The 14,552-nt window shown below is 43.3% G+C and overlaps 1 protein-coding gene across 1 annotated transcript in view; it reads left to right on the top strand.

Annotated features, from left to right (window-relative positions):
- Window positions 1–14,552, top strand: part of VIPR1 (vasoactive intestinal peptide receptor 1) — a gene marked incomplete at both ends in the record, with an annotated part of 118,897 nt that overhangs the window by 75,892 nt on the left and 28,453 nt on the right. The window contains 3 exons of the mRNA XM_082479925.1: window positions 892–995; window positions 6,046–6,146; window positions 8,077–8,209. Coding sequence (XP_082336051.1) covers window positions 892–995; window positions 6,046–6,146; window positions 8,077–8,209 — 338 coding nt within the window. The remainder of the gene's footprint in view (window positions 1–891; window positions 996–6,045; window positions 6,147–8,076; window positions 8,210–14,552) is intronic.

Below are 14,552 nucleotides of genomic sequence, written 5' to 3'. Positions count from 1 at the left end.
GTTTGAGGTCCAGGAAGCAGAGATGTCTTACAAAGTGAGAAATGCTTCGCACTGGAGGTCCCCGTTACGATCCCACGTGGGCCAGGAAATGCAGAGTACCGGAGAGGGATGTGAACTTCACAGTTTTGTCAGTTTTGGCAGAAGGAAAGAGATGTCCTTATGTTAATTAAGGCTGGTTTTAGCCGGTTGGAGGCCCTAGGCACTCAACTTGCTTAAGAGTCCAGGAAATCTTCCTGCCTGTGAGTATACATGTTAAAACAGGCAGTGCAGGTTGTCAGTATGTGGTTTTTCTCTCCTCGTAGCCAAATTTTGAAGTGTTTGGTTCTCAAACAAGAGTGCAGTACATTTCCCAGGAATCGCATTTGCTCAGGGCTCATCTTGCGGTCAAGGTCTGGGTTTTGAGGCCTGCGTTCAGTTCCCAGACCTCTGGCCTTACCTGCGTAATGTGAAACGAGCACTTCACCTAGACGTGTCTTGGCTTCTCGCGTGCAAAGTGAAAGACATAAATACTTCACTGCTCTGTTTAGATGAAAAATTTCCCAGGAACAAAGGCAGTATGACAATAACGGTCTCAGACAGTATTGGTGCAGTGCCAACAACCAAAAGTCCGGGTACAACTGGCATTATGGTAGCATTAGAAGAGATGTTTTATGCGCACCTCAGTATTAAAATGTACTTGGTTTTGAGGTCTGAACTTTATGACCCAATAGGTCCCTCCCATTTACGTGTTCTGATTAATATGATCACTTCGTAACAGAGAAAAAGGATGAGAATTTTACTGTAAGTGTTACAAGAAATGCGCTCTGGCATTTGAATCAACAAAGGGCAGACATTTGTTTAACAGCAAGCTGAACGTTTCTTTTTAATTCGTTCTTTTGTCTTTTATTCCAGGGAACGTGACCAGGAATTGTACAAGCCAGGGCTGGACGGATGTGTACCCTGCGCCGTATACTGTAGCCTGTGGATATGATTCCAACAGCACACCAGGGGAAGAGGTTTGTAAACCTGGATGAGTAGACATCAAGATTTACCGGGGATCGATTTCAGAATCACATGAACTTCCCATGCCCAATTTTTTTTTCCATTCCCACTCTGATTCCTCAAGAAGGAAGGATCCTCTTGAGGATCACTGGAAGCAGAGATCAAATGTCTGGTCAAAGAGACGATCCTCCCTTTGATTTCCAGGGGGGTGGCAGGCAAGCAGCACCTGAGGAGATCTGACCAGTGCCTCTGCGATGCCCACACCTAACTTCAGGTGCTTGATTTTCCTTGTTCAACTTTGAAACAAGCCCTCCACATTTACCTTTATCCTTAAGTAGATATGGGGATTCCAGTATTTCTAGGCTAATGTAAGCATCAAAAGATCAAAAGGGATAGAAGGATATAACGCACTTGCCATCAGTGCTGCTCTGCTGGTCTCATCCAGCTAAAGACCTAGAAAACTGTAGGGAACACACAAATTTTCATGCAATTTTACTGAATTTTGTAAGGAAATCTGCAAGCCCTCTGGGGTACTGCCAGTGTAGAAATGAGTAATCACTGGCCTAGGTACAATTAGCTTTATAAAGTATTGTCATTACACAAGAAGGAGTTTATTATTGGTTTGCTGCATGAAGGGTGAACCCTAAAGAGGATGACAAATGTTTTTAGAAGCAAGGTTCACCTCACCTGGCTCAAAGTGCAACATTTAATATAAACTAGTCACCTATATCTGTCCCATAGTCAACAAGAAAAAGCTTATGCTAGAAAAGAATTATATTTCACTTCCACCATATATTTATATCAAACCCATGCCCTGCTTTTTTTCTGTTGTGTGACATACGTCAGTGTTTGTGAATGTTGGATGTAGGAGTCTCAATCATAAATAAATATATACAGTGAGAGGTCTCTGTGTATGGTCACACATGAGCACACCAAGGCGCTCAAAGAGTTAACGGAGAATCTGAACAGAACTGAGCCAGCCTTAATAGTGAAAGAATACAGAAAATAGCAAAGGGAAGGTTGCACAAAGAATGTCAGGGCTTTACTGAAGAGAGCCTTAGTCTGCCTTCGAGGTCAGCCACCACTTCACATCCTCAAGTGTCCCGTTTCTCAGATCGAGCTGTGTGGCACCAGTTGCGCATTGCAAAAGCCATTGTCACGGGTCTGCTCTGGGAAGGTCCTCCATCGAGAGCTCTGGCTTATGTTCCAGCCGCCAAGGGGATTTGGGAATTCCTGGGACATGCTTTGGCGACCCAATGGATTGCAGCGTTGCCAGAGTACCGCGTTACCAAGAGAACACGTATTGTGTTCTTTTAATTCTTTCTTAATTATTTTCTCTCTATTTCCGCAGTTTTGTCATGCTGTTTAAGTCTAATTTGTGTGAAAGGTGGCTGAGGGGGGTGAACATGCAGTACTTGCCTGTGAAGAAGAATAGATTTTTGTTGTTGTTGAGTTGGCTGTCAATTTGGGGAGGAAGAAGTAAAGGGAATAGAAAAACAGGAGAACAGCAGGCTCGATGGGAGATGAGGTCCAGAACAGAGCGATAACCTTCCATGCTTAAAACACTTCATGCACTTTTAACGCCCACTGGTCTCAAGTCTGAAACAAGAAAAATATGAAAAATAACTAAGGACTGTGTATAAGATTTAGTTGTGAATTCTGGCAGTCCCTAAGAAGAAGATCATGTACATAGTGCATTTATGATCTTTGCAATGATAATGATTCCTTCTCCAACCTGACTTTTAAAAACCACGTATTAGCAAATGGAGGGGGTTGTTTTGCTATCCTGTTGTCAGGCGTTATGCAGAGCTTCTCCCTTGTGTGCCTCCATCAGGGGTCTTGTGTGTCTCTGCCAAAGAGGGAACACCTGTGTCCCCATAGGCTCTATCTGAAGATAGTGAAGAAAATAGACTCCTCCAGAGGTCAGTTCACCCCATATTTCTCTCCAAAGAGACCTCTTCGTTTTTATTCTAGGCGCAGCCTAGAATAAAACCATGAACCCAAAACATGAAAGACTTGATAGCACTATTTCCATTCTTTTTCTCTTGCAAGCGTAAATGTTTCACATTCTGATCTTAGTTACCGAGGGACAAATGTAGAGGTTACTGAGCAGAAACCAAGGAAGCTAATTCTCAGTTAATCTCAGTTTAGCATCTACCTTAACTGTACATTCTTATCACGTTCCTGTGAAATTAAGCAAAGGCTTTTAGAAGGCAGAGAGAGAATGATGAAATTGCCTAATTTCATCTGTAAATCAGTCTAGATCTACAGCGAGAACCCAGGCATCCTGGCATGCATTTCCTTCACTTGTTTAAATCTCTGTTTTTTCTAATAAGAATATTTTAGTAAACCGAGCCCTGAGTGAAATTCCAATTCCATTTATGATCTTGGGTCAAATTCTCTGCTTTGATATCTGTAAAATAGGAAACGGTTGTCATTAGCAAGTGTAAATGAAGAGTGAGAAGTCATTATGTGCTGTTTCCAGAACAGAGATGACCCCACATGCTACATTAAAGCTGAACGCAGAGCCATCTCTGTGCACAAGAAGGACTGGTCATCCTAAAATATAAAGGCAGGGAATTGCTTGTTGAATAACACCAAGATCTTTCTGTGCAGGACTTCCTCCTGTGAAAAACTCTAAGGAGCAAAAGGTCTATAGCTGTATTCACACTGGAGAGTTTCCATCCACCACCCCACTACTGATATCTTCTATGATATCTCTTAATTTCCTTTCCCTCATTTCTCTGCTCTCCTAAATATAGTGTGGGACATTCTCTTTCTCAAACTCGGTCCCCTACCACAAGCTTCGTCCTTCTGCTGGCCAGGTCTTTCCTGGAACATTTCTGCTTTGGTGTCATCAAGAAGGAGACTAGATAATGAGAGAAAGAAAAAGTCAGCATGAAGGAAGTCGACTGCTTGTATTGGAAAAGTCACAGCTGCCTTTGGGAGCCCAAACTCAAACAAGACTGGAAACAAGACTATATTTTGTTACTTTTGGGTGGGATCTGCAAGACAGTGGGGTAGAAAGGTAGAACGTCCATTGTTCCTTACTGCAGTGTATAAGTCCCTCCATGCAGTGCAGATGAGCAAGGCTTAGGTGTGACCATACCATACTGGGTGACCCCATCACCATAATAGCAGCCTCCTGGCATCGTATGGGCGAGATCAGGTAGATAAATTGGCCTGAAACCCTTGCTATGAGTTATTCAAAGTTACTGACCCAAAGCGATGTGGATTCATTGAAGGAGGCTGCAAAGACACCATGTTTTTAGCCATCTCTGAGATCTGTGGTCTAAGAAGCAATATAGATATGACCAGTGTAACCTTTGCACTCTCTGAAAGTTGTGTCTTAACACCTCTCCAAGCTGGCTTGTGCAAATGCTAGAGGATTACTACTCATCTCAGACTCACAGGTTCTGTAAAGTACCTAGTACTTGTCAAGACCTATGAAAATAGCGTATAAAAATGTCAACCCTCACTGTTATTAAAGAGCTTTTTCCCAAACAAGGTTGTTTTTAGATTTTCTGTCTAAACTGCTCTTTGCGGTTTTGATTTTTTGGGGTTTTTTTTGGTCAGAATTGATGGAAAGGAGGGCAGAGAAGGGTCAATCAAGGGCTGGAAGAATAAGATTTTCCACCAACTGAGTCAGATTCTCATAAAAACTTGTATTTTTCATTGATAAAACAAATTTCCAAATACCAACTGATCTTATGTCCTTTTTTTAAGCTGAAAATCAAAATATATTGATTTAGAATGTTGCTGGAAAGCCCTAGGAGAGCTGGAGCTTTGTTGCCTTACTTCCCTGTTTTATTTAGACCAGGATTCCCTGCTGGATTTAAGTCCCATGGTGCCCCGTGCTCAGAGATTGCCTCTGTATGCTGTCAAAGAGAAAAGCCATGAACTAATTTCCGACTTAACATATATTTCTGAATTAACATAGCTGTGATATCGATGAGAACATTTTAAGTTTTTACTTGCTGAAACACAATATCTAGCTTACACAAAAATCAAACCAATTTCCAGAGCAGTTCTGTCCTCAAACTTCCTTAATAAGATGAAGCTCATCATACTCACCACCTCAGAGCTGATGTGTCAGTGCGCTGTTTAACTGAACATTAGTCATTCTTGTTCCACACGATTATAACCATGTAGCTGTCTCTGCAAGTGTCAAATCAGACTCTTTCCTGCATGAACTTTTCCCTTGTGTAAATGTAACCTGGTTTTGGAGTGATCCAAACTCTGCTGCAACTGGACACATTCTTCTTATTCACTCAAGTGGTATTTGAGTCATGTACTCTACTGATTTTAAAGGGTGAAGGAGTTGGAGTTTTTTTAAGAGAATCATAGAATCATAGAATGGTTAGAGTTGTCAGGGACCTTAAAGATCATCAAGTTCCAACCCCCCTGCCCTGGGCAAGAGACACCTCCCACCAGACCAGGTCGCTCACAGCCCCGTCCAACCTGGCCTTGAACACCTCCACGGATGAGGCAGCCACAGCTTCTCTGGGCAACCTGTTCCAGTGCCTCATCACCCTCACAGTAAAGAATTTCTTCCTAATAGCTAACGTCAGTCTCCCCTCTTTCAGTTTAAAAACATTACCCCTCGTCTTATCGCTACACTCCCTGATAAGAGTCCTTCCCTATCTTTCCTATAGGACCCCTTTAGGTACTGGAAGGCCGCTATAAGGTCTCCCCAGAGCCTTCTCTTCTCCAGGCTGAACAACTCCAACTGTCTCAGCCTATCCTCATAGCAGAGGTGCTCCAGCCCTCGGATCATCTTTATGGCCCTGCTTTGGACCCGCTCCAGCAGGTCCGTATCCTTCTTCTGTCGGGGGCTCCAGAGCTGGACGCAGTACTGCAAGTGGGATCTTACCAGAGTGAAGTCAAGGGAGAAAATTACCTCACTCAACCTGCTGGCCACCACGCTTCTTTTGATGTGTGGATGGAGTAGGATGATTTCTTTGTCTCACCAAGAAAGTCAGTAAAAGCTCAGTGATGGTATATTTAGAAACACATGTTGGCAGCTCTGTGAAAGACCTGTTTTGTTTCTTTCCTTCACATTAGCAAACTGCGTTCTATGGCACAGTCAAGACCGGCTACACCATTGGACATACCTTATCGCTCATTGCTCTCACGGCTGCTATGATCATTCTATGTCTCTTCAGGTAAGACCATAAAAAAAGCCATAGGTAAGGGGGTGACTCAAAGGACATAGTGGCTGTATAAGTTGTAGGCTATGAGTGTAACAGATGGATGCAAAAGACTTCTGTCAAAACTCAGTTGGAAAAGGAAGGGAAGTTCCTTCATCTTTCAGTACCATTGTTTTCTGGTGTGTGATTTGTGGCCTTGGTGTAAGAGTTATAACCCCAATCCATTTGTTTAGGTGGGATTCATCTCACTAAACGTAGGTTGTTACGCGATCGATCTCTGTATTAGAGGCCATTATCCCTTAATCTTGTTACAGTCCACAAAGACCTAGTCAGCGGGGTGTATATGGATACTATAGAATGACTCATTTCCACTGAAGTAGATGTTGTAAATAGGACAGGTGAATCACACCCCAAAACTACCTCCCAAAGTCTATTTCAGAAGCGCTTCCCGCTATAGCTTTGTGGCAAGACATAGACACCCAGAGCCATTTTAAACATGCTGGCGCCTCTGAGATGTGCACACGGGTAGCGGATATAATGCAGGACCTTCAGGAGACCCAGGCCCTTATGGATTGATAGGCAGAAAGATACTCTACAGCATATCAAATGGCATTAGATGCCTGGATTGCAGCAAATTAATTAATCAATCCTCAGACTCTGTTATTTATAATAGATTCAGGCATCTAAATTTTGGTGCTTCCAGTGAAGAAGTCTGCATAAAAGGTAGTCTTCTATTGTAATGTTATGTGTAAGGAGAACAGCAAAAAGCAGACCTCTGTGAAATGGAAGAACCTTCTAGATGTGATTCCATCTCCTCCTGCCACTCTCCAGGGGTTTCTCTGAAACGTGTTATATGGTTGTCCAATTTATGACAGTCTGGTCCAGACATCACCCCCAAAGAAAGCTGTAGGAAACGTTCTACGGTAACTCTCACCCTTATACCAAGAGTGGACTCACCCTTCAAGATCTTTGCACTTCTCAGCGCACATGTGCTCTCCACTCCTCTCACAAGGGACGAGTGAATGTCAATTGTCTCATCTCCACAAGGTGCAAGGTGCCAGCCAAGCTGGTGAAACTGCCGGGGTTCACGCTCTTCATTTGTGGGAAACAGCGTAATTTGACTTGCCATCACCTGCAAGTACAGAGGACTCCACTCGGTCACACTGTCTTGCCGCTGTCAGAGATTAGGCGCATAAACTCTGCCAATGCACAGTGACTCATTAAGAGGTGGTAATTTGATCATGTTGCTGAGTGAGGTCTGTTGTGGTTCTGATGACTGTACGAAATACCCATTTCCAGAGTATTAGGGCTTTCGCTTTGGCTGATGTGAAAAAAAAAAAAAAAAAAAAAAAAAAAAAAAAAAAGACCTACTTCATCAAAATTGGCCTTCAAAATATTAGTGGGCAAGGGACAGAAAAACTCTGGTGGTGTTCTCAATATCATTAATACCTAGTCGTTTTTAAGTGAAAATGTAGTTTGTGTTGCTCCAGAAAGCCTGTAATATGTGTTAATTTTGGCAGCAGCTGCTAAGAATTTATTTCTCTTCCTGAAGAAACATTTCACTTTGAAAAGCTTTATTGCAGTACAAACATTCTGCAGAAAAACAAACCTTTATTGTGAGCACAGTTTGCTCAGTCAAAAACATTTCTTTTCCAGTGGAGAGCAGTGCGATGGACCTGTTTTCTGTCATTCTGTATTTTGACCCTTTTTTCTGAGAATTGGAAAGGCAGCAACACTGCTGCAGATGTATGGATTGACACATCTTTTGTGGCTTTAAAAAGGCTTAAGTGGATTTGCAGTGATTTACATCAGAACATAGTCTGTCTCAGGGTTTCTAATGTTTAATTGTAAGTCTGTATCTTGGCAGAAGAAACATGTAAATAGATAAATAATGCTTTTGAGAAGCCTTGCTATTCAGAAATGTTATTTCATGTCTTTCCAACAGAAAACTACACTGTACTCGAAATTATATTCATATGCATCTCTTCATGTCCTTCATAATGAGAGCCATCGCAGTCTTCATAAAAGATGTCATCCTATTTGAAAGCGGAGAATCTGAACACTGCTTTGTGAGTTCAGTAAGTAGCCATGCACATTGAAGTTTCCGCCTTACTCTGTTTCTGACTCTTAAGGCACCAAAAATTACCTTGCAAATGCATGCGAGATGGTACTTTGGGAAGATTTCTCTTTTTTTTTCACCTTTGAAGGAAACAAGAACATGTTTGCTGCAGTTTAATTTGTATTCAAAAGGCATAAAGTAAATTAGCAGGGTCAAAAGTTTATAGGCATCTGGTCCCTTCTGAGGTCAAACCTACAACTGGGCCTCTACAAGATGGGACTCCTGTCAGTCCTGTGTCCATCTCCCAGTCCTGTGGTAATTTCTTGGATGTCATGGTCAAAGGAGATTTGCAGTCCTGTGTTTAGAGATTCACATAGAGACGTTTAGATGTGGTGTTGGGGGATACGGTGTAGGGAAGAACTTTGTAGAGTAGGGTAGATGGTTGGACTCGATGATCCCAAGGGTCTCTTCCAACCTAGACAATTCTATGATTCTATGATACAATTAAGCCTTTCCCTTCAGTGAGGGTGGGAGTCAGGTCCAGATTCACATAACTAACTGTAGGTATCTACAGGGTTAGTGCCTATACATGAGCTACGGGTGCAACCACACTCAGTCGAGCTGTAATTAATATATTCACTGGAGTCTGGAGAGCTGTTCACCTCGCGTTGAAGAAGTCACCTGCATTTGGATGGCTCTCTGGTCTCCACTGATAGTGGTGATCGGATCTCTGCAGGAGTCTCGGCGGGAAATCTTTGTGGAGACGTCATTGTTTATTTTTTGTCTGGATCTGTATCCCACGCTAGCTGTCTGCAACTGTGCATTTTCCCCACTGGGATGATAAATGAGGGGAATACAGGAGTTGGGATATTTTTTTGCTTTCAAATTCAGTGTTATCAGCTGGAGCAAACATTAAGGAGGGAGAAGAGCTGCTTATCTAAAGGCTGTATTGACGTAAGAGGACACCAGTCATGAATAAATTTAGGCAGGAAATTGAAATCACCAAAATAAAAGAGATGTGATCAGAAGTCACCCAAAAAAAGAAAAAGAAACCCTCCATAATAAATTCATAATGTTGCTGGTAATAGCAGGGGACTGGGAACAGTACTCCAGCAGATCCCTTCTGGACCTGTTTTTTTATGTCATACAGCAACAGAAAAAGATTGTCTTTTCTCCTCCATCCACCCAACTTCTTCCTTTCTTTCTGAATTTTCTGTAGCCTTACCCCGAGTCCTGTCCCTGCTGTTATAATGACCTTTCTGCCTGAGCACCTCTCAGTTGGTACCGAGTAGCAGCCTGCTCCCACCTTTTCCTGGAGAACTGCCTGCAGCACGGCGCGTTCCCGTTGCAGTTGACCCTCTGTGGGGATTTTTCTGTGGTTCACTGGGATCTGTATTCTTTAGCAATAGGGTTTTATTGTGAAGGTCCATGAATGCTTAGAATGACATATAAACTGGAATAAACAATTGCCCGGCGTCTGCTGCCGCAGACAACTGCCCGTGTTAATTGGCAGAGGAGCCAAGAACCCAACGAGCCATGGAGTTTGAACTAACCTCTCACCCCTGCGGGAGTTTGCGCTGGGTCGTGACTGAGGCACGACTGCAGAAAGCTGTGTGAGAAGTGTTTGCTTCAACCATCCATCCAGAAACACTTCTGTGTATAAATACAGGACTTTGTCCTGCAGAATCTGCAGCTCCAGGAAGCCAGTGTGCTTTCAGGCAGACCCATGGCTACCACCATTGCGTGAGTCTCTCCCCGTCAGAGGATTTTCATGTTACACGCCAGCTCAGGCTGAATAGCTGAATGATACACAAGGCTTATAAAAGTACATGGAACAAATCGGTCTCCACCACACTAGGCTGAGCGTACACCTTGCAAAATCTGCACCCGTCCTGACCCAACATTTTTGGACAACCTTTTAGGTCATTTCCCCTTTAGGGAAAAAATACGTACGTGAAATCCAGTCAAAATGCCTCTTCTAATATTCATCTGTTTGCAGAAATAGTTATAAAATCCATTGGGTTTATATGGGTTTGGTGGGGTTACGTTGGCTGAGTTAGATTAAATAATTGGTTTGTTTGTGCTTTGAGCTTGCAGGATAAAGTTTTGACTTGGGAGACGTGGGTATTAGTTCGTATACTCAGGGCCTAATACACAATTTGCTGAAGGTTTTGCGTGTGATGGCGAGATATGGCCTTGAGCTCATTCAGGCTGAAGAGAGATTTGAACAAACAGTGCAATTTACTGAATGCTCTCACCACTGTGCTGTTTTAGAAGAGGACAAAACCAAAGCAATAACAGTCTTTTATTAGAAGACAAAGTACTGCTCTTGGTTCCTTTAAGGAAAAAAGGATAAAGGCATCCCCCTTCCAGAACAGATTCAAGGCTATAAAATACAAATGAAAAGAGACTTCCCCCAGCATTTCTGATGAAGGGACCAAATTCCTGAATTTGGCATAACCTCTTGCAGCAAGAAAACTTAAAATTATGTTTTACGTGCCAGACACATAAAAATATTTTAAGTTCTCCACCAACAAATGTGTCAGTGCTCCAATCAAGTAGGATCTCCACTATGTGTAGGTGTAATCGAAAAAAAAAAAAAAAAAAACTTGTTCACAGGCTTTGCCCCAAAAGCATTTTTACTTCATTTTGCCCAGTTTGGGAAACCTCAGTTACAGTGTTACCTCTATGCCATTTTAAACTCAAATAGTTTTGGATTACCATTGAGTTCAACATGAACACCCTGAAAAACATGAGGAGGAACTTCTTTACCTTGAGGGTGGCAGAGCACTGGAACAGGGTGCCCAGAGAGGTGGTGGAGTCTCCATCTCTGGAGACATTCAAAACCCTCCTGGACGTGTTCCCGTGCAACCTGCTCTAAGGTGGCCCTGCTCTGGCAGGGGGGTTGGACTAGATGATCTCCAGAGGTCCCTTCCAACCCTATGATTCTATGATTTCTGTGGGCCACAGAGCCTGAGAATGTGGCTAGCAGTAATGCAGTAAGCAGAAATGCAGAGAGCATCTCAGGGCCAACGCAGCCAAAATACATCTGATGAGCATCACCGAGCCATCGGGTGAGCTGGAACATGCACCACGCACTGGGTGATGTTTACAGAGGAATATGTGGTACCCATAGCCTCCTGGAATTCCTTGGTCCTTCTTTCTTGATAAACCCCCTCCTGGGAGAAACAAAAGCCTTGCTGCTTGGGTGAAAAATTCAGCCTGTTTTCCAGTGGGAAACAAAGCACTGCAGGGACCTTGAATTTTTTAGAGGGTTAGAAAGAGCAGAGGAGTCTGATGGCCACGTGTACACACAGCATATTGCCCAAGGTACCAACAGTCATTACTAGATCAAAACCACTTTCTCTGTCATGCCTTCAGTCATAAAGTGTGTCTGTAATTATGTGCAACTGAATCATCCTGTTGGCTTATATTGCCTAAAAATAGTCGTATACTCAAGCGTGTTAGTCAACCTGGGCTTTAAGCGCTCAGATGTAGAGATGATCAGCCTAGGAGGGGTCTGCGGAATCACCCACTCTGACTTCTCCAATAACTATTCGTTTCGATTCATTCAGAACACGTTCTGTCTCGGTAGTCGATCATTTCTGATAGAAAACTCTCCACGTGTGACTTCGTTGCATCCAACAATTACTCACACTGCATGAAATATTGTGCCACTTTCCAGCCTGTATTTGCCTGCGTTCTTCTGGGTTTTTTTCACTGCCAGACTCAAGAGGCCTCCTTACTAGTTTTGGTTTTTCACATTAGTTTTCTTAGGCCTGGTGACCTTCCGTCTTGGCATTCCCACGCTTTGTCTTCCCCTTTCCTTCTCTCCCTGGAGAATACCCGGTGAAACACAGTAGCCAAAACAGAAAACCTGGTAGAAAAATGGAACTGAACATTTCAATTGTCATTTCATTTGATTTTTGTGTGTGTGTGTGTGTGTTTATAGATAGGTTTTGATATAGTTTCATTACTGTAATACCTGGATAGCATAATGATGAACCACTTACATTTCCAGCCCAGCTGAAGACAAAGAAACCGACAGTTTGATATAAAGAAAGATCAGGTTCTACAGACTGAATTTAGCCTGTCTTTTTTGGAGCTCTGCAAATTGGCCTTTGCGGAGGATTCAGCCAAGGGAAACTAGATCATTTATCTCTTTCTTTTTGCAATCCAGTAAGACAATCAAATTCCAACAAAAAAATCTTCTTTGCAAAGGAGGGTGGGGCTTCTAGCAATTGTGAACATATATACATATCTCATATTTTCAGTGTGAAAAACTGGGGGTTTCACATGAGCTTGCTGAGGCCCAAATTGATAACAGCTGCAGGCCCCTACATGGACTTTAAATGTAGAAGTTGAAGACAGACACATTTTCTTCTCCAGCACACCACCATCTGAGGCTACTCAGATCCCTATTCTCTGCCTCACGTGAGGGTGCCCCGGTATGCCGGCTGGTGGAGAGATGGAAGAGTATAAGGCTTTTTAGGCACTTGTGTGAAAATGAAACAAATATGAGACCCTCAGCCCTTTTGTTGTGCTACATCCTCTGGGAGAGACATCTATTCCCGCCTACACAGAGGAGGGTGAACTCTTTTTTAGCATCACAGACGGACGTCTGAACTGTGGCTGGGGGAAGAGCCTGGCAGAACTCTGTCTGAAGAAAATGTTAATATTTCCCTTGACTTTAAGTCAAGGAGTTGAGTCTGATGATATCTGCTTATACCTCCATATCTGCTGATCACTGCTACAATCTTAAGTTTTACAGCAAAACAAATGACAGAGTGGAAGGGGAAAAAAAAATAAAAACAGAACAAAAAAATACAGACACCTTAGAGAAAGCTCCTGTAAATGATACAAAGAAAAAGCATCAGAAAGAAAGCAGGGAGAAGGAATGGAGGCATTGTATGTTAATTCTCTTTCAAGTCTCACACCAGCACTTTAAATTTCTCTTCTCCAAAGGTATTAAGACACTTCTAGAAAGGACCACAAAACGGAGATGAGGTGGGAGAGAAGAGACAAAGAGACTACAGCTACGTTCCTTAATTAGCAGAGGCCCTAATGGTGAAAATATTACCAAAAAGTAAAAATAAAAAAAGCCTCCAATGTGCTTTCAAAAATCAGTGCCGGAGCTAAATTAAGGGTGCAGCAACAAGCTCAGTGAATGAAGGCTGTGTGAAGAAATGAGAAGCTATAAATAAGAGGTTTGGGATGTTAGCTGCCTGTGGCCACTAGCAGCCATGAACATGTGAGATGGACTGACCGTCCACCTAGACTGTTTTGATGTTCTTGTTCGGATTTTGAAATTGTCCAGAGATATCCAACCCAGGAACATGTTATCTCATCATCTCTTCTAGAACAGAAGAGGTCTCTGCCTACCTAAGCCCTCACTGACATTTAAGAAGTAGGCTACTAAGTCATCTCGCACGTGTCATAGGGAGAGGGCCTGAACACAGGTAGTTGCTGTGGAGCAGATGGCAAACGGTAACTTCCTTCTGTATCGGTGAGACAGCAATTTATGGCTGCCACACTTGAAGCCTTGGTTGCTGCACCATACCCTTCACAGGGACTCAACCACAGGGCTGGCAGTAGCGAGTAAAGAATAAAAGAGATCAGGAAGAAAAGTTGTGGTGTTGGGAGCTGAAGCTCTGCTAAAAGGATGTGGCAGAAGAAGGAAACATGGGCTTCAGCTCTGTTTGGGAAGAAAGGAACGTGCAGTGACGGAGAGTGAAGGGAACCTTGAGTGTCAGAGAAACTAAAGGTGAAACATCTTCATTTTGAGACAGGGAGGCAATGAACGGCAGTGGAGGATGAAACTCGGGGCTTGATGTGTGGTGCTGGAGGCATGCCAGGCTAGCAAGTGAGGAAGGCACGTGCCACAGGATTGGGATTCTGCTTTAGAGAGATGGGGTTTGCAGTAGAAGGTGGGAGGAGCAGTGGGAAGAGGCTGGATTTCAGCTATAAGTTGGCCAACATGGGCATCCCTACACAGAAGAGAAACAGTGTATTCACCAACTAGTCCCACAACAGATCGACGGGAAGTGACAGAGGGAGAGCTTGATGGGACCTCTTTCTGGGCTCCCTCCAGGCCAGGCCCACATAGGATGGATAAAGTGATCCAGGCAGAGTCTAGTCTCTGATCCCTGCCTCCAAGGAGAAAGTACCAGATTCTGGGTTATGCCCTTTGTGCTCATTGGACTGTTCATATCAGGCAGCCTTTGAGAGGGTCTGCACCATGGAGACCAAGCTCTAACATGCTTTGACACAGTTTTGCTTGGATGAGTTATCCCCTTGCCTTCTCCTCTGCTGCTGGAGATAACCCAGGAGTGAAATCAGAAAGTTAGACTGTGGAAGAGCTC

Source organism: Vanellus vanellus (genome assembly GCF_965231255.1).
Source record: "Vanellus vanellus genome assembly, chromosome: 2".
Lineage (NCBI taxonomy): Eukaryota > Metazoa > Chordata > Aves > Charadriiformes > Charadriidae > Vanellus > Vanellus vanellus.
The sequence above is the reverse complement of the archived record's forward strand: the minus strand, read 5'-3'. Positions and strand labels throughout refer to the sequence as shown.